Source organism: Halichoerus grypus, chromosome 8 (assembly GCF_964656455.1).
Source record: "Halichoerus grypus chromosome 8, mHalGry1.hap1.1, whole genome shotgun sequence".
In the NCBI taxonomy this organism is placed as follows: Eukaryota; Metazoa; Chordata; class Mammalia; order Carnivora; family Phocidae; genus Halichoerus; species Halichoerus grypus.
Window position 1 is genome coordinate 138,849,526 of NC_135719.1, and position 24,901 is coordinate 138,874,426.

The 24,901-nt window shown below is 45.0% G+C and overlaps 1 protein-coding gene across 11 annotated transcripts in view; it reads right to left on the reverse strand.

Moving 5' to 3' along the window:
• The window catches only part of TTC7B (tetratricopeptide repeat domain 7B), a 247,390-nt gene that overhangs the window by 139,597 nt on the left and 82,892 nt on the right, over nucleotides 1-24,901 (reverse strand). For all 11 annotated transcript variants that reach the window (XM_036064449.2, XM_036064446.2, XM_036064452.2 and 8 more), the window contains one exon: nucleotides 189-267. In XM_036064449.2, the coding sequence (XP_035920342.1) occupies nucleotides 189-267 (79 nt within the window). The remainder of the gene's footprint in view (nucleotides 1-188; nucleotides 268-24,901) is intronic.

A 24,901-nucleotide genomic window follows, 5' to 3' on the forward strand; every position in this document is an offset into this window, starting at 1 on the left:
ACAATGTGGTGAGTACACTAAAAACTACTGACTTTAAATGGATGAGCTGTGTGGTGTGGAAATTATATTTCAACAAAGCGTGTATACACACACACACATATATGATGGAGGGGGAGAGGGAGGGAGGGGTGGAGAGATAACACCTAAAGTGCCCTTCTGGTCTCAATCAAATTATCCATCACACTCACCATTCGCAGGTTTTGCGTTGTTCTTGTTTCTACTGCTCTGAGGAGCTCTCTAAATCTTCCGACTCCTCTCGTCAAGTTCCTGTGTGCACACAGAATTTGACAGGGTTTCCATCTGGCGTGCATTAATATTAAATATTTTATACACATATTTCGATGCATTTTGTCTACATAAAAGCTGTTGGCTAGATTTTAAGCAAACAATTATTCTGCACATGCCTGTCCATCTTTGCTTGACTCTGAAAAATTTGGCCTGGGACTGCTGGTCTTTTGTGCTTCCACAATCAAATTTTCTCAAGGGGAAAAAAATCTGAAAATCAGTTCTGAAGCCAGAAGAAGAAGAAGAAGCAGAAGAAGAAAGAAAGAATGAAAGAAAGAAAGAAAGAAAGAAAGAAAGAAAGAAAGAAAGAAAGAAAGAAAGAAAGAAAGAAAGAAGGAAGGAAGGAAGGAAGGAAGGAAGGAAGGAAGGAAAGGTAGATAGACAGGTAGGTAGGTAGATAGATGTAGGTATCTTGCAAGAGTCTACCTTCAACCTTACAATGGCTCCATAGTTTTCCTGCTCTACTGAGTGGAAATCTGTTTTCACTTAAAAGGTGGGCGGCAAGAGGGTCCGGGAATACTCACAAGGCACTGAAAGCAGTGTGCTAAAGACTTCCCGGAACTTGCCATTTTTATGGGCAGGACAAAGATAACAGGTATGAAAACTGAGGGGCTCCACCACGCAATCACTCTGCATCTCTGAGAACCTAAATCACTGCCCAAAAAACCCACCAAGCCAACCCCCCCCCAACTCTGTACCGACAAGAAGAAGCAAGTGGTCAAAGGCCCCCTCTGCGAGCAAACGCATGAGGACTGGAACCCTGAGCCACCCGACTCGGACGGGAACGCATCTCCTCTCACTGCCCCACACCTCACACTGAGACATGTTTGGTGACACATTTCAGTAAAGGACAGACAATTCTTTAGTAACATCCTGGTCACTATATCCAGCCCCCACTTGTAGTCCTCCCTGAAAGCTGTGCCGGTCCCGTTCGGCTGGGAACACTTCCCAGTCAGTCCCTTTACATTGAGCGCTGCCACCACCTACGACATAACTCGGTGATATTTATAACTTGCTCATTAGAACACATCTCATCTTTCCAAAAAACCGCAGAGCAGGTCAGCCGGGGCAGACCTGTCAGCCGTCTCTGCGGGCTGTGGCAGGCGCTCTAGGTATCTGATTGTCTTCTGGGATGACATTTTAAATCGTGCAAAGGTATTTAATCAAACTGAATGTGGGTTCTGTGTGCTACAAGCCCCCACAAGGGCTATTAATTTGTATCTTCTACCTACACGACATCCCAGGACTCTCATTCACAAGAACAGCCTAATAGTTTATTGGCGTTCAGTACATCAATACTCCCGTATCCCTCTCACCCACACGTATCAGATGATTCTTGATGGCACAAAAAGAGATGCTGGTGCTCAGGACTCCAAGCAGTGCTAAAGGAACTCTAACAGAGACGTGAATGAAAATTAGGTAATGGGCCCTGGGACACGCAATCTACTCTGCTTTCCCCTTCGTTTGTTTTTATGGGATCCGTGTTCACAGGCAACAAAGTACATTTGCTTTGGACTGAAGCTCGGCTCTCCTAAGTACCGGGGGGAAGGAAACAGCTATAACTAATCAGGGATGGGCGTGGACACAGTGGTCTAATTTTGCTCCAGAATCGCAGACTATGCTCCTACCATGTGTACAAGGAACAGCAGTCTGAACTGTATGACATACGGGTGGGCCTGAGGGAACGTAACTGGAGACCCAGGTTCACAGGGCTGTCTTACCAGGGTGGCAGTTAGCTCTGAAAAGGCTGCATCGAATCTAAATAGGATAAGCCAGGGTAGGCTACAAGATAGGCCCTGGTCATTCAGACGGTCTCTCAAGCCCTCCTGGCAGAATGAGATACTTATCCAGTTACAAAAGCATAGAATTTTCTAGCTATCCACGAGCCAATGCAATCTAGTCCGTTATGACATAGAAGTGAAGTGCCTTGCTCAGGTTCACAAACCCAGTGAGAGAGGGAGCTGGAAGCTTCTGACTAGATTCTATCACCTTCTTGGGCAAGAGAAACGTCAGCTCTAAAACTGTAGTGCAGCTCTAGAAGAAAGGACGAACTACAAATACAAGAGCTCAGGTCTCTGGCTTATGTCACTTATATGCAAATTACTTCATATATACATAATACACATTTTACACGTTCCAGTGATCACGGCTAACGAGATGCTCCCAGGAAGTGGCTCAAAATCGGAAAGAAAATCCGTCGGCCCAGATGAAGCAGTGTGGCGTCCGGGGTACTGTCTCAGCTGCCTTAAAAGAGAAAGGATGGCTGGAGAAATTCAACTCCCCTCTGAGGGCCGGCTGGCTCTCCCGCGCGGGACCGAGGCCCCCTGCTGGAGGACTGGAGGAAGTGCCCGGGACTCAAGGGGGCGCCCCACAGGCGGAGGCGGGTCCGCCACTGGGGGCTTCGTCCCAAGGTAGGGACAGTGGCCTTGAAGCAAATGCTGTTTTTCTCAACCGTTTCCAGATTATTTCTGGAGAGAGCCTAGGATTCAGAATCAAATTCTTCCTCAAGCTCTGGGAGGTCCTGCTCGTAAACAAAGGATCCGCGGTAACCCCCGAAGGCCTGACACCTTGCCAAGCAAACAAACGTGGCGCCCTCAGGAACAACCACAGATCAGTCCCACAGCAGGGAGAGGGGGCTGGAGGGGAAAGATTTTAAATATTAGCAGAGGAAGAAAGTTTCCCAAATGCAAAAACATCTCATTTTCAGCAACTCCAATACCATTCATACATTTTTTTAGTCACATAATTTTATTCAACCAATCATTTCCACCATTGCCATGAGAGCAGAAAAAAAAATTTTTTAAGCTAGATGGATAATCATGATAGAAAGGAACAAAAAGGGGAAATTAACTTATAAGAATTACATTCTAAGTGCTATGAAAGACTCCAATTTGAGGGAAATAAAAGCCACATGATTGCTTTCATGTCTCTAAACTATTAGTTTATTCTTAAAATGTTGAGGTCGGTAAATATCCAGAACGAACTGCTGCTTAAAAACGCCACTCCAAAATGAAGACGAGGGAGCCACGGACTCTCCCTGGTTTTGAGGGTTTCCAAAGACCCTTCACATTAGGTCATTTATTCCATTTCAACATCCCTGACTGAGAGACCGCAATGATGTCAGAATTCATTATGGCAAACTATTCTCAAAATGAGTGTTCCTGCCAGCCTATGAGCAGCAGGCACTTTGGCAAGCTGTCAGAACGTGGGGTTCACCTCCCGCATCTTGCTTGGCTAAGCTTCCTGAGGCGGGTGCGTGTCCCTCCGTGTGGAACGGCTCCCAATGGCTCAGCTATTATCAGGGAGAAAGGAAGGGCCTGCGCGTCCCCTGAGCACCAGCTGCTTGTCCCCTGCTTTCCCTTGCCAACATCCCTGTCCATCCCCGACCCTGCAGGGGGGGCTCAGGCCAGTCCCCCCGCCTTGCTCATGTTCAAACCCAGGCTACCTACTGCTCTGTCTTGACAGGAGAGCCCACCCACTTTTCACAGGGACACACTTGACTCCTGGTGACCTATTTGCACCTTTTCTTCCCTCCTTTTTCCATCGGGTTTCATCATTCTCTTTCCTCCTTCCAGGTCTCATCTGCTGGTCCTTAGGTCAGGGCAAAAGCATGACTTCCTGAGGACACCGAGGGAGGCAGACTCGCTAGCACTTGGCCTCCCTCTTGACCCTGTAGGCCCTGCAGCAGCATTTTTGAAGGCCGGTCTCTGAAATTTGTAACTAAAGATCAATTACAGAACAAGTCAACACCATAGATCTCTCAGAGCCTAGAAATCATGTGGCTTTTCTGGGGTCCCTTCGTACCAACAACCACTCCTGAAGCTCTTAAGCAGTAGGTCATTTCAACAGTTACTAAGCACTATTGTACGTCGGGTTCCAGGCTCATCCCTGAGGACATGCTGGTGAGCAACGGACGCCATCTGACACACACACACCGCCCCCCGTAAGAACATAGGCACCTTGTGGACCAAGATCTGTGTTCTGCTCATCTACATATCCCAAGCCCCTCAAACAGAGCCTGGCATACAGCAAGTGCTCAATATATACTTGTTAAGTGAATTTCAGAACCACTGTGAGTCAAATAAACCAAAACCAACAAGGGGATACATTTTCTACCTGTTCCTTGTCCCCTTCCTTCTCACTGCACTGGACTGGACAGCCCAGCAAAGAACTCTCTTAAACAGAACATGTCACACATGTGCTCGGTGGCGTTGCAGCCTGGGCCCCGCGGGAGCAGTGACACACCTGCCTGACCAAGTGACACAGCTGGGCATGCCTGGCCTGACAGCTTTGAGAGGGCTGCACAGATCATAAGGATTTTGAAGACCTTTTTAAAAACCTTCCAGACATTTTGGGGAGGCTTTCCTGCCCATGTGTCTTTATACGTGCTCCTGTCTGAGGTGGTCTGGGAACTGTTAGTCACCCTTCCAGACCCAGGTCAAAGGCCACCCTTGGGAACAGTTTCCCAGCTTCCCTAGGAAAACACGGGTACTGCTTCCTGGGTGTTCCCAACAAGCTCGCACGTATTTTGATTTTCATTTGTATTTACGTCTGTTGGCCCACCAAACTGTGATCACCTTGGGAGCAACGGCCCTCTTTGTCCCTGCTGCTACACAGAGCTAACCAGGCACCCGGTGACACCTAGGAAGCTGGGTGCCCTCAAAAGAGAGAAGAGAGTGAGCGCCATCTTATATTCTGCAATCTCTTTCCCTATCTCCTTGCTGAAGAGTTTTCTCGATTACAAACGGGACACCTAAAGCAGACACTTCTTACTTCATGAGATCCACCCCAATGGCATGCTACCCACTGTCAACACAACCCCAGAAAACCGGAAATAAACCACGCTGCTCTAGGTCACTTGTTCTCAGTTCTTGGGCTTGAGAATTGCTTCCTCTTCATTTACATAACCTGGGTAGCACCTATTTGGAAAAAGTCTGAAATCAAAACCAGATATCCAGATCTGGAAAGTGGGAGAAGAAAAAGACATCCTTCACAGTCCAAAAGGGTGCTTCTGGCCGGCTGTCAGGGAGCTGTTTTTCCTAGAATGGCCTCCAGCTTCTCCCTCCGTACGCACTCTTCGCCTCGTATCCAGTGACATGCATGTGTGAAGACAGATGGCCTGCTGGAGCCAGAGGCCAGAGATCAAGCCCACAACCTTGGCCTCGTCAGCAAAGGGCTCGGTCTGATCAATGGAGCAAGCCAGCTGCCGCCTAGATACGGTGACGGAGGGTGTGACAACCGTCCACGCTGGGATGTGAACAAGCAGGCGAAGCTTCCGGAAGTCTCATTTCAAACCTAATGAGAGTTGTACTAGGCTTAACAACATTTTTTTTGACTACCTCAGCAACTGAGGCTTCCCCGCGACAAAAGCAGAGCAGATGAGGCGTTTTGGTCAGGTGGCCGAGCATGTGCCATGTACCAGGCGGCGTCCTGGGCAGCGGAGGTTCAAGTCCCACAAGGCACACAGAGCTGTCTCGGCATCGGGACAGGGACATGCTGACAGGTCCTTCCAAAGTTGCATGCTAGAGGCCCACAGATGCAAGCTGGACTCCGAAAATGAACCACCCCGCCTCCCTCAACAACCTGTTCCTTGACAGCCGCCCAGACCCCGGCTCTCTGAGGAAACGCAGAGTATGGGGAGGCCTGCTTCCTCTCAGGTCCTTCCTCTCCAACCTTTGGGAACAGGCCAAAGGATATCAAGCCTCATTCCAACAACATATCCTGAGTGCCTACTGTGCACGAGGAAAGGGGCCCAGGGGTGCAATCATGAGCCATCCAACAAGCGTGCATCCTCAGGAGCTGTGCTGTAACCACGCTCAACTTCACCCCGGAAACTAAACAGTATCCAACACGAAGCTGGGCTCCTCGATCTGATAATACCTACACCAAACAACCCAGAACTTGTCTAACATGGAAGGCCTGGAAATCCATACACTTATCTATATACTTACACTGGAGAGACAAAACAGAACATGGACCCTGGAGCCAGATAGGATGGGCTCAAGTCCCAGCTTTACATTCACTAGTTGCTGACCTTGGGCAAGGGCCTGTGCCTCAGCTTCCTCATCTGTAAAATAGTGATAACAAATGCACCCGCCTTATAGATTGGTTCTAAGAATTAAATTAGTTAATGCATGCAGTAAGTGCTATTAAGTGTTCACCAGTATTACTACTATTATCCTCAAAACTCTGCCATTGCTCTGAACCATTTTGGAATTCTGGAATCTACCTTCCAGTCCATTTACAGAACATGAAGGTCTGTTTTATTCCTTTGGTGACATTTAATTTTGGAGGAAAAAAAAAAAAGGTATTCCCCAGTTTGATTCATTCATTGACTTTGTTATTTACTGAAAGCCTGCCATGTCCTCAAAGACAAAAGATAGCAGCCGATGTCACGTGAGGATAACAGAAGCTCCTTTTCTGGGGCTCTGTGGTTACTCTCCCAGGAAATGATGGTGACATCTCCTACGAGTGTGGGTGCCCACACGGAGGAGTGTAGAGTCTCCACCGAAGGCTAGAGGGGAGGGGCAGGGACAAATGCAAAGCTGAGAAGTTGAGAAACTGAGGGGGTTGAACTAAATCCTTCTTGCTCTATCTCTGTTAATACAGCCAACTTCCAGAGATTGTTCTGGAATCAATTGACAAGGGCCAAGCCAAACTCAAAAATGTTATTGGGTGTTTAGTGGCTCAAACTGGTGATTTGGGTGGTTGAGCTACTAAAGTTTTACGAGTGTGTAACACAAAGCTGACCAGAGAAAAGCTTAGCACTGACATAATTTACTTCCAATGAGGCAAGTGTTTGCTCCGGATCCTGCCCAAGCTGGAAGACATCCACATTTAGCATGAGGAGAACAGGAGTGGCCGGGGCTCCAAATGACTTGCTTCCTAAGAAGAGACACAATTGCATGCAACGCTGATGAGCACCAGGACAACTTACTCTTCATTTTATAAGTTGATATAAAGGTAGTAGACAGACAATCTAAGAGGTAGAGATGGGCCACTAACAATATGACTTCAAATGCTAATCAACACTAAGCAGCAAAGTCACATAGATAAAAGGACTTTTGACCTCCTCTTCATCCCACTGGTTGCGCTCTGGAGAGGGGAAAAGGCGGGAACGACATCAAGGGAGAGGACAGTCCTTCCAAATGCACCACAGTGCTTGAGCTAAACGTGAAGTACAAGGATCAGAGTGCAGTGTTCCACTTCCATTTCAATTAGCAGAAAACAGAACTGCATTTCCAAAATAACATCTGGGGACAATATTTCAAAAACTATGACAAGTGAGAAAAAAATCCAAGGGACTCAGTAAAAAAAAAAAAAAAAAAAGACCTTTAAATGTACGGGGGTCACTGGTCCAAATGCCTGCAGAAGCCAAGCAGGCAGCAACATGGGGAGGGAGAGACCGTGCGGGGCCAGGGAGCGGCAGCAGCTCGGGGGGCGGCGTTCAGGCCCCAGGCTTGCCTAAGGTGTCCTGTCCAAAACCAGGCCAGATGCACTCAGTAGGGGGCTCGGCCGTTAAACTGGCAAATGAAAACCCCCAATATTTTTCTTGGGGGAATAAAGTATTGCAGTATGGCTCGGCTTGAGGCAGCGTGGTGCCGTTTGGGATTCTCGTACAGTCTCGTGAGTCACGGCAAATAATCTGCTTGGGTCTGGGAGAGGCTAATCAGTTGGGGACAGAAAAGAGAAAAGGGCAAAGGCTGAGAGTGATCATGAGAAGAAGAGGAGGGCCGGAGAATGGAATGTGAGACATCTGGAAACATCGCCAGATGCTAGGCATGCCCGGGGAGGAGGAAGACCTTGGGCAATCGGCTTCACCCTGCTGTGCCTGTTTCCTCATCTATGAAATGGGACTATCCCCACTCCCGATGCCTGGAAAGCTCCTGGCCCAGTGCTCAGAATCATGTCAACCCTCCCATTCCCCCACCCCTCTGCTGCCTCCCACCACCCGGCCCTCCCCTCCACATGGAAACATTCACGGGGCAAAAGCCAAAAGCAGCTGCTAGTACGTTTGTGTACCTCTGGTTTAGCAGAAAATACTGCCAAATTAGAACTGGTTTCTATTGTATACCATGTCAAAGCTGTCTTCTCAACCAACAAGTGTTTATTTAGCACCTTCTGGAGTTTTGTATGTGGGGAAACAAAAGCTCAGGAAATTAGGTAACGTGCCCATGGTCATCATCCGGCCCACAGACAGAAGAGCTGAGGACAGAAGGCTCCATTTGATTCCGGGGCCTGCAAAAGATGAAGAGGACCCCTGTGGTGCAGGAGCCACAGACAAAGTGGAGACTACTTCCCATGACACAAAAACAGAGGCGGGAGAGAAGCCAGAAAGGCTGGGAGCAGCCAGGGCCAGATCAAGCGTCCACCTGGACATGCTTGTTTCTAAAGAAGGGATGGGATTCGGGGCCCTCCCACAGGGGTGGACGACAAGGGGACAGCAGAGAATTTTCTGCTGAGCGGTCTGAGCAGACACAGAACTCTGAAGTAAGACAGTGTCAGACAAAGAGACTCACAGTGAGGAAATGATGACAATACCAAAATGGGTCTGTCCATCGTCGTTACGTTAGAAATTCAATTCTTTCATCCTACAGCACCTCGTGTACCTGGCCCTTCCCAGTCAGAATTCACAACCAATCACCCCAGATGGTGAACTCAATTGTACCTTTGGAGCATATATAGAAAACAAGCTTCACCAAGCCCAAGAGCAGGACAAGTGTGATCTATGAGGAGCATATTTAGTTTTCTTGGGGGAAGAGGCTATTTCCAAGCCCCTCCAAGCCATCCAGAAGAGCTGGCATTTATCAACAAACCACTGACAAGATCATTAAAACATATTTCACTCCCTCATCAAGAAAGCCCTGCCCCCAAGACTTTTGGCTCCTTCAGGACAGAGATTGGGTCCTCATGTGCCCCAAGAACAAGACCCAGCCGCATACCTGCTACTCACGGGGCCGCTGTGAGGATAACATGAGGTAACAGTAAACATGAGTGAAGGTGAGCCATCACCATCATCTTCTTCTGAGGCAACACTAATTGATTCCATGCCCCGCCCCAACCCATTATTCCAGATGGTTCTTCCACCAACCTAGTGAGGCACGCAGGACTTCATTATCTTCCACCGACAGGGAGGGAAACAGAGTCCCTGAGAGAGAAAGGGAGCGGCCTCTTTATTCCCAGTACAGGGATCCCTCCCCTGGCCTCTGCTGGGGAGTGTTCTACCTCATCTTTCACTGCCCACCCTCCCCCAACCTTTTTTAACCTTTTTATTGTATAAAATATAGACACAGAAAGTCATATCAAACAACTCTATCGCCTGGGGAATTCTTACGAGACAAACACCCTTGTAACTACCGCCCAGGTTAAAAAAAGACCATTGTCAATCACCTCATCCCAATTAACAGGCTCCCCTCTCCACCCGAAAGTAACTGCTTCCCTGACTTTTAGAATAATCACCTCATTCCATTTCCTTATGGCTTAATCACTCAAGTGTACCTGCCTACACGACTTTAGTCTTGCCCACTTTTACCCTTACTCAAGGAGTCTTCAAAATCTCTTCATCTGCAGATGCCCTTTTCTAGCTCTTTCTTTTCCTTACAATTTATCTGTTAAAGAATCTGAACTGTTTGACCTGTAGAGTTTCCCCTTAGATAGAAAACTGCATAGTTTCATATGTTCCTCTGTTCTCTGTGTTTCTTTCACTTGGCAGCTGGATTTCAAGGTTTGACCAGTCCAGGTTCGGTCCCTTTGCTCAAGACTTTGCCAGTGGTGCGTTCTTCTATCAGGAGCCACATCATTTCTGGCTGTCACTTTTTTGGTGGGCAGGGGAGGGGTGCTAGCAGCCCTTGATGCTCAGTGGTTAGATACATTAATTCACTGGGAGTTACAAAATGGTGACATTCTAATGTAGAATGTCTCACTGTAGTTTTCATTCATTAGCTGGAATAATCTTATAGGAAGGTGGCTTCTTTCATCTAATATTTGGTTCTCCAGTTCTTTTTATTTACTTTGTTAGATACTGATTTAGAACTCATGAATTTAAACATATTTGATGAGGCTATTGCAATTTTTATCCCTCTTGAAATTCAAATTGTCCCATATTTGGCCTGAATTCTTTTACCATGATCCTAGAAATCTTTTAAGTTTCCTTGCTATCTGGTATGTAAAGATGTTCCAAGTTCATCCTATTCATTTCTTATTCCAGAACTGGAATGAGTTTTCTTTTATTGGTAAATGATAATTCAAGATCACAGCCGTGGCACTAGGGATGTTCATTACCATTGGGTCGGTCACTGAGATGGGCCTCCCTCTCTCTCCCTCCTCCCTTCTTCTCTCCCTCTCTCCCACGCACACATGTATATATGTTTATATACACACACATGCACACACATGAACACATGCAAACACACACAATACCTCATGATTTCCATCGTTTCCAGTATTTCCAATTTAATCATTCGAATTCAGGACTGACTTTTTTATTTCTTCTATCTTAAATCTATTTTGCCTTTCTCCCACACTAAGAATCCTGGTTCTCAAGGACACAGGGGATAATAGTTAGAACATTCCATAAGTATTCATTTGCTTTACTCCATGTCACACGAATGCATTTCAGAATTGCAATGCTAATAATACCAGCACCATTATGATTACTGAAATGTTAAAAACTTATTTTCTGCATATGCTATCAGCATTCTCCTTCCATTTTTAAATGTATCATTGTACTCTATCTGTTATGAGACACACAAAGAAACAGAAAAGCTTGACCCATGGTCAGAAAAAAGAGCAATCAATATAAATTCACTCCGAATGGGCCCACATGTTGGATTTAGCAAAGACTTCAAAGAAGCTATTATGAGTACAATCAAAGATGTAGCAGAAACTATATATAAAGATTTTGTTCAAGATAGATGATGATGATTCAAAAAAATGGGGACTCTCAATAGAGAAACAGAAATGATAGGAATTAGCTAAATGGAGATTTTTAGAATTAAAAAGTATAAATACAATGAAAAATCCCCTAAATGGGTTCAAAAGCAGCTTTCAGATGGCAGAAAAAACACTGACCTTAAAGATACATGAATAAAAACTATCCAGTCCGAAGAACAGAGAGAAAAAGGACTGAAGAAATACAGGCTCATAATTATAAAACTGCTAAAAGACAAAAAAAAAAAAATTGAAAGTAACAACTAAATCACATACAAGGGAATTAACAATAAGATTGACAGCGACTTCTCACCAGACATAGTGGAAGATACACTCAAGGTTCTGAAAGAAAAGAAACTATCACCAAGAATTCTATATGCAGTAAAATTGTCACTCAGAAAATGAAGGCAAATAAAGATGTTCCCAGATAAACAAAAAGGTGAGAGAATTCATAGCTAGCAGACATGCCCAATACAAAATTTTAAAGGAAGTCCATCAGACTGCAAGGAAATGACAACTGAGGGTAATTTGAATCCACAGGAAAAAACTGGCTAAGAGTACTAGAAATGTAAATATGTGGATAAATATAAAATATTGTATAAATACATTTTAAATCATTTCAAACTTCTATAAAAAATAAGATTGCTATAAGGGGATATTTTTCTGCACTGTTGTGTTCATAACATATAGAGAGACATTAATAGCACAAAGGGAGGAAATGAAGCTATATTAGAGCCAAGTTGTATGTTTTACTAAAATTAAGTCAGTATGAACCTGAAGTACTCTGTGATAATTTAAGATGTACATGATAATTCATAGAGAGACCACTGTAAATATTTTTTTTTAAAAATACAGCTAAAAAATTCTTCTATCAACAGAAGAATTAAAATGTAATACTAAAAAGTATTTGTTTAACACAAAAGAAGGTGATGGAGAGGAACAAAGAACTTAAAAAGATACCAGACATAGAGAAAACAGAGCAAGATGGCCCACAAAAATCTGATCATATCAATAGTTACATTAAATGTGAATGGATTAAACACTCCAATCAAAAGGCAAACATTTTTATAGCAGCAAGATCCAACTATATGCCATCTGTAAGAAATATAAAAGAGAGGTACTTTACTCCAAAGACACAAATAGTTTGAAAATAAAAGGATAAAAAAGATATACCTCTGTAAACAATAACTACAAGATAGCTAGTGTAACTGTATTAGTATCAGGTAAGACAGTCCTTAAGTAATGAAACATTACCAGAGACAAGGAGGCATTTATGAAGAATCTACAGCTAACATCTTATGTTATGGTGAAAGACCAAACGCTTTCTTCTTAAGGTCAGGCAGGAATAAGATAAAGATGTCTGCTCTTACCACCTCTCTTCAACTTTGTATTGGAGGTTCTTGCCAGTGAAATAAGGTAATAAATGGAAATAAAAGACATACAGTTTGGAAATGAGAAGTAAAACTGTTTTTATTCACTGATGACATGATCCCATATATAAAAATTCTAAGTAATCTATTAAAAAATTACAACAACTAATTAATAAGTTTGGCAAGGTTGCAAGATACAATACCAACATACAAAATCAACAGTTACATCTATATAATAGTAAAGTAATCTGAAAGTGAAATTAAGAAAATAATTCCATTCACAAGAGCATGAAAATGAGTAAAAGACTTAGGACAAACTTAACAAAAAATGCAAAACTTGCACAATAAAAACTACAAAACATTTTTGAGAGAAATTAAAAGAAAATCTAAATAAATGGAGAGATACTGGATTGGAAGATTCACTATTACTTATACGGCAATTCTCCTTAAATTGATCCAGAGATTCACTGCCAACCTTATCAAAATCCTGGCAGGCTTTTTGTGTATAAATTGACAAGCTGATTCTAAAATGTGTATGGAAATGTCAAGGACTGAGAGTAGCCAAAATAATTTTGAAAAAGAACAAAGTTAGAGAACTTACACTATCTAATTTCAAAACTTGCTGTAAAGCTACATATTTAACACAGTGTGGTATTGGCTTAAGGGTAGACATATAAATCAGTGAAACAAAATAGAGACTCCAGAAATAAACCTTTAGATTTATGTTCAGTTAACTAATTTTTTACTAGTGTCAAGGCAATTTAGTGGGAAAAGAGACTTTTCAACAAATGGTGGTTGGACAACTGGGTATTCAGATACAAAAAAATTCTACTTTGACCCTTACCTCACACCATAAACAAATATCAAAAAACAGACTAGAGACCTACATGTAAAAGCTAAAACTATAAAATTTCTGGAATAAAACATAGAAGAAAATCTTTGTGGTCTTAGGTTAGGCAAAATTTTCTTAGACGTGACACCAAAAGGATGATCCATAAAAAGAAAAATTGATAAAATGGACTTCATCCAAAATCAACTTTTCCTCAACTTTAAAAAATGAATACAAGCCACAGACAGGCAGAAAATATTTGCAAATTATATATCTAATAAAAGACTTGTATTCAGAATATATAAAGAACTCCCACAATTTGATATTAAGACAAACGAATAGAAAACAGGTCAAAAAATTTGAATAGATGTTTCACCACAGAAGATACAAGAAGAGCTAACAGGCAAACCAAAACTGCTGAACCTCATTAATCATTAGAGAAATGCACATTCGAATCACAATGAGATACCATTACAAACCCACGAGACTGGCTTTAATTTAAAAACTGGCAATCCCAATTGTTGAAGAGAATGGAAAGAAGCTGGAACACTCACACGTTGCTGGCAGGAATGTAAAACAGCACAACCGCTTTGGAAAACAGCTTGTCAGTTTTCTTAAAAAGTTAAACATAAACTTATCATATGACCCACCAATTCCACTCCTATGAATCTATCCAGGGAAATGAAAACATGTGTCTACAGAAAGATTTGTACAGGAATGTTCATGGCAGCATTATGCATAATAGCTAAAAAGTGCAAACAATCCAAATGTTCACCAATTGGTAAATGACTCTACAAAAGAGCGCATATCCATACAATGGAATAACTATTTAGCAATAAAAGGGAACGACTTACTGAGACATGCTACAATGTGGGAGAACATAAAAACCACGCTAAGTGAAAGAGGCAGGACACAAAGGACCACATATTCCGTGATTCCATTTATGTGAAATTTTTGGAAAAGGCAAATCTATAGAGACAGGTAACAAACAGATCAGTGGTTGTCTGGGGCAGAGGGTGAGAGTGGGTTATGGAAATGTTCTAAAGCTCAAGCGTGCCAATGCGTGCACCGCTGTGAAAACTGACTGAAAACAACTGAACTGCGTGTTTGCAAAGGTGCATTTATATATGTATATAAAACACCGGAATAAAGCTGCTAAAAAATATAGCACCTTGCTTTATGATAATTCTTGGCTACCTCCCCCTCCCCGACATTTACCTCTACCTTTTTGTTCTCTTCTGCTTGTGTCACTTCTTGGTTGATTTCCACTCCATACTTCCCAGTTCCCCCTCACTATGGGGAGCATTCCCAGCAAAGAGCCCAGAGGTCCGTTTTCAAGTCTTCAGAGGGCCCAGACTGCTCCAGTCCCTTGGATCTTACTTGGCTCATCCCAGTTGGCCAGACGAGCTGTCCAGTACATACTTGGTTATTTCAGGGTCTCTGGTTCTCAGGCCCATGAGATGCCCCATTGCTTCCTTCTGCTTTCTCCCACACAAATGCAAGTGACATTCCAGTCCATGGTATAAGTGCTTACTACATGCCAGACACCATCAAGCACACTATGATGTAGGTACCTTTACTATCCCCAGTTTATGAAAGGGGGAAACTGAAACACAGACAGGTTAGGTAACTTGCCAAGGTCACAGTGCTAGCAAATGTCCCTGATACCACCAGAGTCAGTGATCTGTAACCACTAGAGAATGTTGCCTCTAACGAGCGTATCAAGTGTATCTGGCCCGACAGATCTGGCATTCCCCCGTGACTAACACCTGTGTCCCCCTCAGTCCTCCCTAAGATGGGAAATCGTACCCCTCCTTCAAAGACCAAGTTCAAATGTCAATTCTTCTAAGAAACCAGATGAATTCACATTGGCAGGCAGGTGGCTTCTTCTTCCTCCCCTCCCTTCTTTTCTCCAGCCCATCCCTCTATGATAGTGCTTTTCACCAGGTGTTATAATTATTCGTTGACATCCTTGTCTTTCCCCATGAGCTCAGAGAACGTTTTTTATTCATCTCATATCCCAGAGCTTACCCCAGTGACTGGCGCCCAGCAGGCTCTCAATAAACATGCATGGAATTGAGTGGGCAATAGTTGGTTTAAAAAAAAAAAAAAAACTAGCTCAAAATGTACTTGAAAGCAATATAATTGCTTCTTTTAAAAAAAATCTGTAATTCAGAGTTTTTTTTTTTTACCAAGGCTGGCTAATGAGTTTTTCTGGGGTATTCTTCAGAAGAAACACAGCATCTGATTCTTCCTGATATTTTAGCTGCTTATTCCCAACATGCAGAGATTGGTGCTTCTGATGCTAATTTGCCAGGGAGATTCAAAGGAGAACCAGCTACCATATCCTTCAACCAAGCACCTGCCAGCAGAGAGAGGCTGGAGGAGGAAGAGCTAGGAGACAGAAGGTACCGTGCGTCTGTGCCAGGCCTAAAGCATTACCACCAAAGTGACCTATGAAAAAGCGGGAAAAATTCAAACCTAAAATAGAGAGGAAGGTGGAAAAACCAAATGTCAGTTGAAAAAAAAGTAACTCGTTAATTTTTTTTAAAATCTTGTAATTTAATGCAGGATTCTGCTGTGAGAACATACAATTATATTGTGGATTTCCTTGTTGGTGTACAGATCTATGGTGGACACCGCCATACAAATATAAAGGCAGGTACTTCTATGAAAATTTATAGGCCCTCTCATTTTCAATAGAAGGTTCTAGTATTTCCTAAGAAAAGTCAGAAATTCTGCAAAGATGTCTCAGTCATTTTCTGGGCTTTAGCTCAATCTCTCTCTGCAGCTCTAAGAGTTGACTAAAAATACCTCCGGGAAAAAAAAGAATGGAGAAAAAAACAATGATTTAAAAAGAAATAGGTAGGAAGTACGCCTTGAAAAGAGCTGAGGCCCTCACTCCCTCCAACCCTGCTCTCGTGTGAAATCTTAATGCATTTGACCCCCAAACCAGGGGAGGAAAACAGCAGGTTAAGGAGTTTTCTCCAGCCAAGAGCCAGAATAGGGGTGCTGTCTGCTCTCCCCACCCTCTTCCAACCACCCTGCTTCTACAGCAAACACATCTGGATCCGCTCTGTGTCACCAAATTACCGGGAAAGTTCCCCACAGTCTGACAGGCTCAGAGAGGGTGAAATTTGGCTTCCTTCTTGACCAGACAGGATGCGAATTCCTCTTTCCCAACACACGTGTGTCATTTCAACAGTCTGCCCTTGAGGGGCTGGGTACAAAGGCCACATATACTCTCACATGACCAACTTGGCCCCACGGAGTTTCAAGTCGAAGAGATACTTACTTAAAAAATGTGGCTCTGGGAGGCCCTGGGAGCAAACTTTCTCAACAACTAAACCACTGAAGACAATAAATCTCTTTCCTGCTGTGGGAACTCTGGAACTCCCATCCAGATGTGTATACGCTAGGCTTAAGTGAGGAGGCCTCCAATCACTGAAATTCCACTAAGCTAGGAGCATCTCAGGAATGAGTCGGTCAGAGCCTGCTTGAGGACTTTGCTTTAAAAAAAAAAAAAAAGATTTTATTTATTTATTTGAGAGACAGTGAGAGAGAGAGAGAGCGAGCACAAGTTGGGGGGAGGGGCAGAGGGAGAAGCAGACTCCCTGCTGAGCTGGGAACTCGATGCAGGACTCGATCCCAGGACCCCGGGATCATGACCTGAGCTGAAGGCAGACACTTAACTGACTGAGACACCCAGGTGCCCTGATGACTTTCTTATAATTAAGCCACAATTATTCTAAGTACCCTCCGATCTCAGAGATAAGGCAGAAAGCAGAGGTTCCTATGATCTACCCAGAAAATATATGATTTCTTACTGAGGTCAAGGAAGGTGTTTGATACCTGAACCCCTCCCCACTCCTTTAACCGAAGGACATCATATGCAGAAAGACCTAGATGAGCAGAGCACATCTCCCTCTTTACCACCGAGAAGCAGGAACCGAGGCAGTAAGTTCCACTTAGCTCTCAATAAATATATGCTACGCTACCTAATTTTAAAGAAAGCATGAAACCATTAGGCATCTGTGAGTCACAGCCATCTCCACTGAGAACGAGAAGTTCATTCACTCATTCGTTCATTCACGTCCAATTCTACACCAGACATTGCTCAAGGTACACATCCTTCCCCAAACGAAACAGAAATTTCTGCCCACAAGGAACTTATATTCTAGTGATGAGAGACAGACAAATTAGATAAGAAAAAAATAAAATACAATGTGAGCAAAGGGTTAACAAATTCCTTTCCTCCTCTGCTTCACAATTTGACCTGAGGTTAACTTCCTAGTTCTGTTTCCCTGGAAACCTAAAAAAGATAAAATGTCGATTATGTTACTAAGCAACATTGCTTATCATAAAAATGACCCCTGATTGATAACTTGCATCTGGACTGGAAGGAACATTCATATCTGATGGGGACATCGTAGCTTGGGCTTCCTCTAATGTGAGGACTTAAAACTGGGCATATCCCTTGGAGAACCCTGAATACTTGGGACAGATCCCACATTTACTAATTGTGAGGCTCATTCTCTACCAGCTGAGCTGTCACTTGAAGGGGAAGGGGCAAACAGAACAGCTCCTGGGTGGCCATATGGATTGCTGAGAGCATGATTCACAAAGAAGAGAAACCCCTGACATGGCCTTGCTGGCAATTTATAATCCTGTTCTAGATCTTTCTATTTAGATAGGTGTCAACTGCGGCCTATGAAAGTCCTGTGAGTCAGAATGTTTAACTGAACCTAAGAAGACCCTGGTAAGCACTGTTTATAGTATATTTGATGCTGGTTAAATGTTAAGGAGAAAAATAAGGCAGAAAAAAAAGGACAGGTGAGTTGGACAAGATGCTTCTGAAGATCCCTTCAGGTCTAAATAATAAGCATCCCTCACACCCCACCTTGACTCTGCTAGTTGGCCCTCATGCACTGATTTGTCTTCAGGCTTCTGCTCAGTCACTCCCTCGGGAAAACCTCCCCTAGCCACCAAATCTAGGTCAATTTCATTTTAAAATGGACTCTCACAGAAATGGGTACCTTTCTTTCTGAACACTATCTTAGCACTATACATCCAAGAATATCATGATCTAATTTCTCTCTGAGAGCAAGCAGCATGTCTGGCTACTCACCACTTTATCCCCAGCACCTGGAGAATGTCTGGCACAGGGCAGGAGCTGAAGAGATGCTGGAAGAACAAGTGACTATCACAACATACGTGAAACCAAACAGAGGTGGGGAGTACTCCTCATACCACACTGTTTGCTCCTGTGTGCGTCTATTCATGCTACTCCCATCCAGAGCACGACCCCAGAGTGGCTCTACAGATATCATCATTGCTATCAGGAATGCCCGGGGATCGATCTCCAATCACACCAAGAGGTATTGGGAATATTACAAAAATTAAGTTCATTTTGATTGTTAGACACCGTATTGTACAACCATCTCTTTTTAGGAAAACATGCAAAGTGAAAGGGTAAATTTAAAAACATTAGCGTTGTCTTCTTCCTGTGTCCCAAGGCTTAACCCACTGGTAGTTATTATTTATTTTCTGGCTGAACTAGAAAATCCATAGGGATCATTTGCTATCTTGACCCTAGCTCCTAGCACAGAAAATCTGATGGATGAATAAATAAGAGAACGAATAAACAAAGAATCTCTCCCTTTCCTCCTGCCCCCATTAAAGCAGAAAATCACCACCCGAGACAAATCTCTTGTGAAGAACTAAAAGAAACTCCTGTACCAGTTCCTGTTTCAGAGAATTCCAACTCTAAATGGCGGCCAAAGGAGGCAGTGCACAGCTGGTCAAAACCATGTGGGGAGGGGCCTTTACGAGATGTAATTAACTGCTAGTTAGTTCGCCGGTCCCTCCCCCTTCACCCCCCAATCCTCAGAGCTTTGGAAGCCTGAAATGACCCACCCTGTTCTTCTGCTGAAGCCAAGGGCAGACCAACATGGATGCAGCCCACCTTGCTGTGCTCATAAAGCTTTCAGACAACACAGGACTCTAACATTCATTGTTAGTACACTGAAAGCAATTACCTGTTCCCTATAATGCATTCCCCATAATTCATCACTGAAAGTGGCCTTGGAGTTTCATAATTAAAATTGACGAAGATTTCTTTGTTTCCATACCAACAGTTTTGATGGCATTAAGGGATTAGGCAGACCTAGTCTACATTTAAACAAAACAGAGAAGATTTGGCTGATGCTTTTTGTTACATGAATAATTACATCTAGACTGGCTTTTAAAAGTCCTTGTTTTCTAAGTGTAATGTATTCCTTCAAGCTCTGCTGCTCAGTGTTCCACTTTCAAAAACAGGGTACTAACTGGGCATGTCTGTATGGGCCAAGTGGTGAGAAAGTGAGACTGGGTGTCAGAAGAAGGAGGTGCAGGTCCCAGCTCTGCCACCAACCAGTTGTGTGGCCCTGAGTAAATCACGCTGCCTTATTTTGACTGTTTTCCCAAACAAATTGTAAACTCCACAGGGGCACTGACTGGGTCTCACTTGTCCTCTTAGATCAGTATTTGGCTCTAGTAAGTAACCTAGTAAGATTCTCGACAAACATTTATTAAACGATACTGCACATGATTTCTCCGGATCTTAGACTTCTCATCTATCAAAGGCAGTGATCGAAACAAATGTGCTCTGACAGATTCTGTACCCCACCATCAGCTCAACTATTATGGAAATTCTCCTTAATAGTGAGATGACTCATGGGACGTGCTCAGCACAGTGAGCTAGGTTGACCAGAAGTCTTCCACACCGAGTCTATGCCTCTCTGCCCTCACAACTGCTTCAGCCACACTGGACCCCTTTCAGATTCTGAAACACATCAAGCTCCTTCCTGGGTCAAGAGCTTGCACATGCTGGACCCTCCGCTTGGAATCCTCTTTCTCCTGCTCTCAGCAGGGTTACCTCCTGCTCACCGTCATGTCCTGGGCTCTGGGTCGCCTCCTCAGGAGGCCCAGCCTGACCACCCTACCTAAGCAGATGCCCTCTGTTACCTGCATTCACTGCACCCATTCATTCCCTGGCACATATTCTAATTTGTAATTGTATCCATTGGTTTACTTGCTTATCATCTGTCTCCCTCAGTAGACTGCATCCTCCCTGAAAGCCTGGACCATGTCTCTTCCATTCGCCAATGTAGCACCAAGCACAATACTGGACACATAGGGGAACTCAATAAATACTTGTCCGATGACTGGCCAAACCCACTGTGTGCCAGGTCCTATGCTGAGAGGTTTATATAAAAATCCACAGATCTCTACACAAACCCTCACTCCAGCCAGATTGGTCTCCTCATACCCTGCAGAATATATACAATGCTTATTAGAGCTCTAACTGCACACTTCTGCCCACTATTTGGGAGGCGGCCCTGGCTCTCCCCAGTTGATTCGCATCGACATCATTCCGAGCGCACTTCTCCAAAGCTTTACCCCCCTTTACAGATCGTGTAGCCATGTCCATATGGCAGCTTCCTTATTTGCTTTTGTGGCAAGCTGAACTCGCCTTGTCAACACACCCAAACTATCCTGAAATTGCTTGTTTGCATCCTTAATTCCCTGTGGGACTGTGAGTTATAGCAAGGCAGGGACTTGGCCCCTCCTCTTCACCACTGCCTAAGATAGCGTCTGGTACCTAATAGGTAAGCAAGTCATCCTCCCTATATGACCTTCCTGAATGAAGGAATAAATGGGCCTAGAAACTTGAGCTCACTTGGGTCAGTTAAAGAGATCAGGTGCTCTCCCATTGCTTACTCTTTTATACAACAGAACTGCGTTACCTACATTTATGTCTTAACCTTTCCTTTTCTCCTACTATCTCCTAGAATGCAGGTCCATTTCCTTCTAATCTCTGCCTCTCTCTCAAAGACCATCATGGACAAAACGTTGATACGTTTTAAATGCTTCCTGGAACCGTGTCTGAATTCTTTCCCCATTCATTGCATTTGACTTATGATATAAAAAGCCACATGTAGTTTAAAAAGTGAACACTTCTTACCACTGCGGGAGGGAAGGCAGCCTGAATGCTAGAATGCACAGGCCAAGGCCAAGCTGCTCTGGTGCCTGGGGAGCCAGCACGGGCCCCCCTCACTTCCTGGCCGGCCCCTTCCCACGACCCCCTCCCTGTGACCTGCTGCCGCTGCTGTCTCTGGGGCGGGAAACACAGGAAGCGCCCTCCTCAGCAGCCCCTAGGATACTGCATGCCTCCGTGCCCCTTTTTTGGCCTGCTAATTCTAGGCTACATTAAGCAGGGCTGAACAGGTCAACAAAATTACTGAGGAAGTCTAGGGATTTTTAAAGCCAATGCACAGTGGTGATTAGTGGTCTATTTGATTGACTATAATAACAAAACTCTAAAAAGCCCCTCTACACCCCTTTCTTCCCCGACGTGGCGCCAAGCACCACAGGGCAACTCAGAGTCTGACCAAACCTCCTCCGAGTCGGGGTTTCCAGGGTAGAACTCCATGATGCACCCCAGCAAAGAGTACGACCCATGGGCACGTCTCCCAGGTGTCGCTGGGCATTTGCCTTCTTGTTTTAATGTATCCCCACCCTCCCTGAATTAAAACCAATTCGGAGCCCAGGAAAACACCCGCTGCCATCCATTTTGCTCAGCCAGTGCATCTGACAGGGCTGACAAGAAGCAAAGTTACTTGAAATGTCCTTTGCTACCCTTTGTTGATAAGAGATGGTCAAATATTCCTAAAACAGCAGGCAGTCAATAACTGGCATCCCAAACCTGAGCTGCCTGGAAATTCTGGCCACAAGGACTCAAGCAAGGAGTATCATTTCTCTTCTCCTTAGAAGGCTGAGGGGAGGAGGGCGCCTGGCTGGCTCAGTTGGTGGAGCGTGTGATTCTTGATCTCAGGGTTGTGAGTTCAAGCCCCACATTGGGTGTGGAGATTATTTAAAATTAAATAAAATAAAAATCTTAAAAAAAAACTCCAACAAGGCTGAGGGGACCCCCAGGCTGAGGCCATCTCTGGGCCACTAGCTGTGCTGCCCAGCGGCCACCCCTCGCCAGTCACCCCACCTCCTCTCGGGCGCGCCGACAAGGCCATCAGTCATGACAGCCGGCCCAGCTAACCGATACACGTCTTGAGCCAAGCCCATCTAAACCAGCAGCCATAAATAAATGCCCTTCCCTGAAAAATGTGTCATGTGAGGCTCAGCAACCAAATGAGTGATGTCTGCATTGCAGACTTCCACTTCCACTGGAGGCTGACCTTCACCTGGCCCCACGTCCACCTGGGAAGTCGGCCAGGCATCAGCATCACTGGCAATGACAGCTTGGCACCTGCCGCTTGCCTGACGCTTTAGGAAGCGCTCCCACACGCATTGTCTTACTTGTCACTCAGCTCTGTGACCTGGGGGGCGCCAGACCCATTTTACAGATAAAGAAACCGAGACCCAGTGAGGAGAAGGACTGGTTCCAAATCCAAGTCCTCTGGCTCCGACACCCTTGCTGCCCCTCGTCTGAGTGCCTGCCTCAGCAAGGCCGCTCCGGGAACCCTTGGAGGTCGCGTCCTGGCCCTCTGAGGCTAACGCGCTCTCATTACACCCTCTGCAGAGCTGAGCAAGAGGGTTTTCTTTCATTCTTCGCAGGCTTGCTGCTGCCACCCAGAGGGACAGGAGAGCTAGACATGAGACAGATGTGGCTGTGTGGGGCTCAGATAGGACCGGGTATTCTGTCCCAACAGGAGGAAAGAGGCTGCAGGAGGGGCGGGGAGAGAGGAAAACGGGAGGAGGAGAGAGGAGGAAACAAGAGGATCCGAGGCACGCTCTGGATGAGACACGAGGAAAAGTGGGAGGAGAAAACCCCAATCAGCAGCAGAGGCTGGGAACCATCCCCGGCAACGTCTTGTCCCTGGGTCCCGAGCCTCCTCCCAGGGAGGCAGGATGACGACAGACCACTCGCTGCTGGAGGGTCGGACCCAGCCTCTGCGCACACAGACAGACTTTCCCCTGAGTGGAGCAGTGCTGGAAGGACGGACGGCAGAACCCGGCAGCCAGGTCACCGTGGGCACACGGGGGCAACACTACTCATAGCACCAGCCTCGAGGGGCGGCAGTGCCCGGGAAAGAGCTGACACCGTGAGGATCAAGGACGGTGAAGTAAGAGCCTTGGTCTGGGACTCGGATTCTTTCTGAAAGAGACCCGAGTTCACTAGTTTGTTCACATACTCTCGGGAAAGATCGGAGGATTATAAAGAATAAGATTAATTACTAAATCTCATTAAGTCCTCAGGGATGACAACTACAAAGCTGAATACATCGAAGTACATTTCTAAAGAAAAAGATGTGCTTTATCAATTCCCATCTCTTATTGCGAAGCTCTTCTACAGCCCATATTCTTTTTTTTTTTTAATTTTTTTTAAGATTTTATTTATTTATTTGTCAGAGAGAGAGAGCACAAGCAGAGGGAGAAGCAGGCTTCCCGCTGAGCAGGGAGCTTGATGAGGGACTCGATCCCGGGACTCCAGGATCATGACCTGAGCCGAAGGCAGTCGTTTAACCAACTGAGCCACCCAGGCGCCCCTACAGCCCATATTTTTATCCTTGCAAATCAGTCAAACCCCGTCTGTGATATCCTTCCAGATACATAATTTTAAAGTGCAGAGGGGCGCCTGGGTGGCTCGGTCGGTTAAGCATCTGACTCTTGGTTTTAGCTCAGGTCATGATCTCAGGGTTGTGAGATCGAGCCCCATGTTGGGTTCCCTGCTGAGCATGGAGCCTGCTTAAGATTTTCTCTCTCCCTCTCCCTCTGCCCCTCCCTGCCGCGCTCTCTCTCCCCCCCCCCGCACCTAAAAAATAAATAAAAATAAAAATAATTTTAAAAATTAAGTACAGAAAAGCAAAAAGGAGCAAACACATCAGAAGATGGGATGTGGGAAGCCATTGGTGCTTAGGGACAGCAGCTACCTCCACGTGCCCCCACCTACTCCACAGAGATCCTGGCCGTGCACGTCCATTGACAATGACGCAGGCGGGGCTCCTGGGCCCCAAGAGACCCACTGCTCTAAGTCAGGCAGCCTGGCAGCACTGGACAGGCCCAAACCTCCTGCTGCTCTCTCTCTTTTCATCCACAGCTTGTGGTCCCCGAACTGGCCTTCACCTCCATCTACCCCAAAGTAATCTCTCATTACTGCTGCAAAGGACATTGCAGCTGGCGAGGACCCTCTAGAGAAGCTGGCCAACCCTATCACTGGCCTCTGGAGCCCAAAGAGAAGAGCGAGAGGACAAGAAAGGAGGAGAAAAGGCTTCAAAGTTAAGCAGTCTCTTCACTTTGGCCATGTCAATGGGAATCTCCTTGAACTTGGGTAAAATAAAAAGAGAAATGAGCCGCTAAGCAATTCCTGGCATGTAATCCATCTTCTAGGACAAACCTCTCATCATTATTTTTTAGTTGGATTCCAGTGGGCAGCCAGCATTTCAGGGCAGGAGGTCAGAGCCCAAGAGGACTAGCTTCTTCCTCTTCAGTG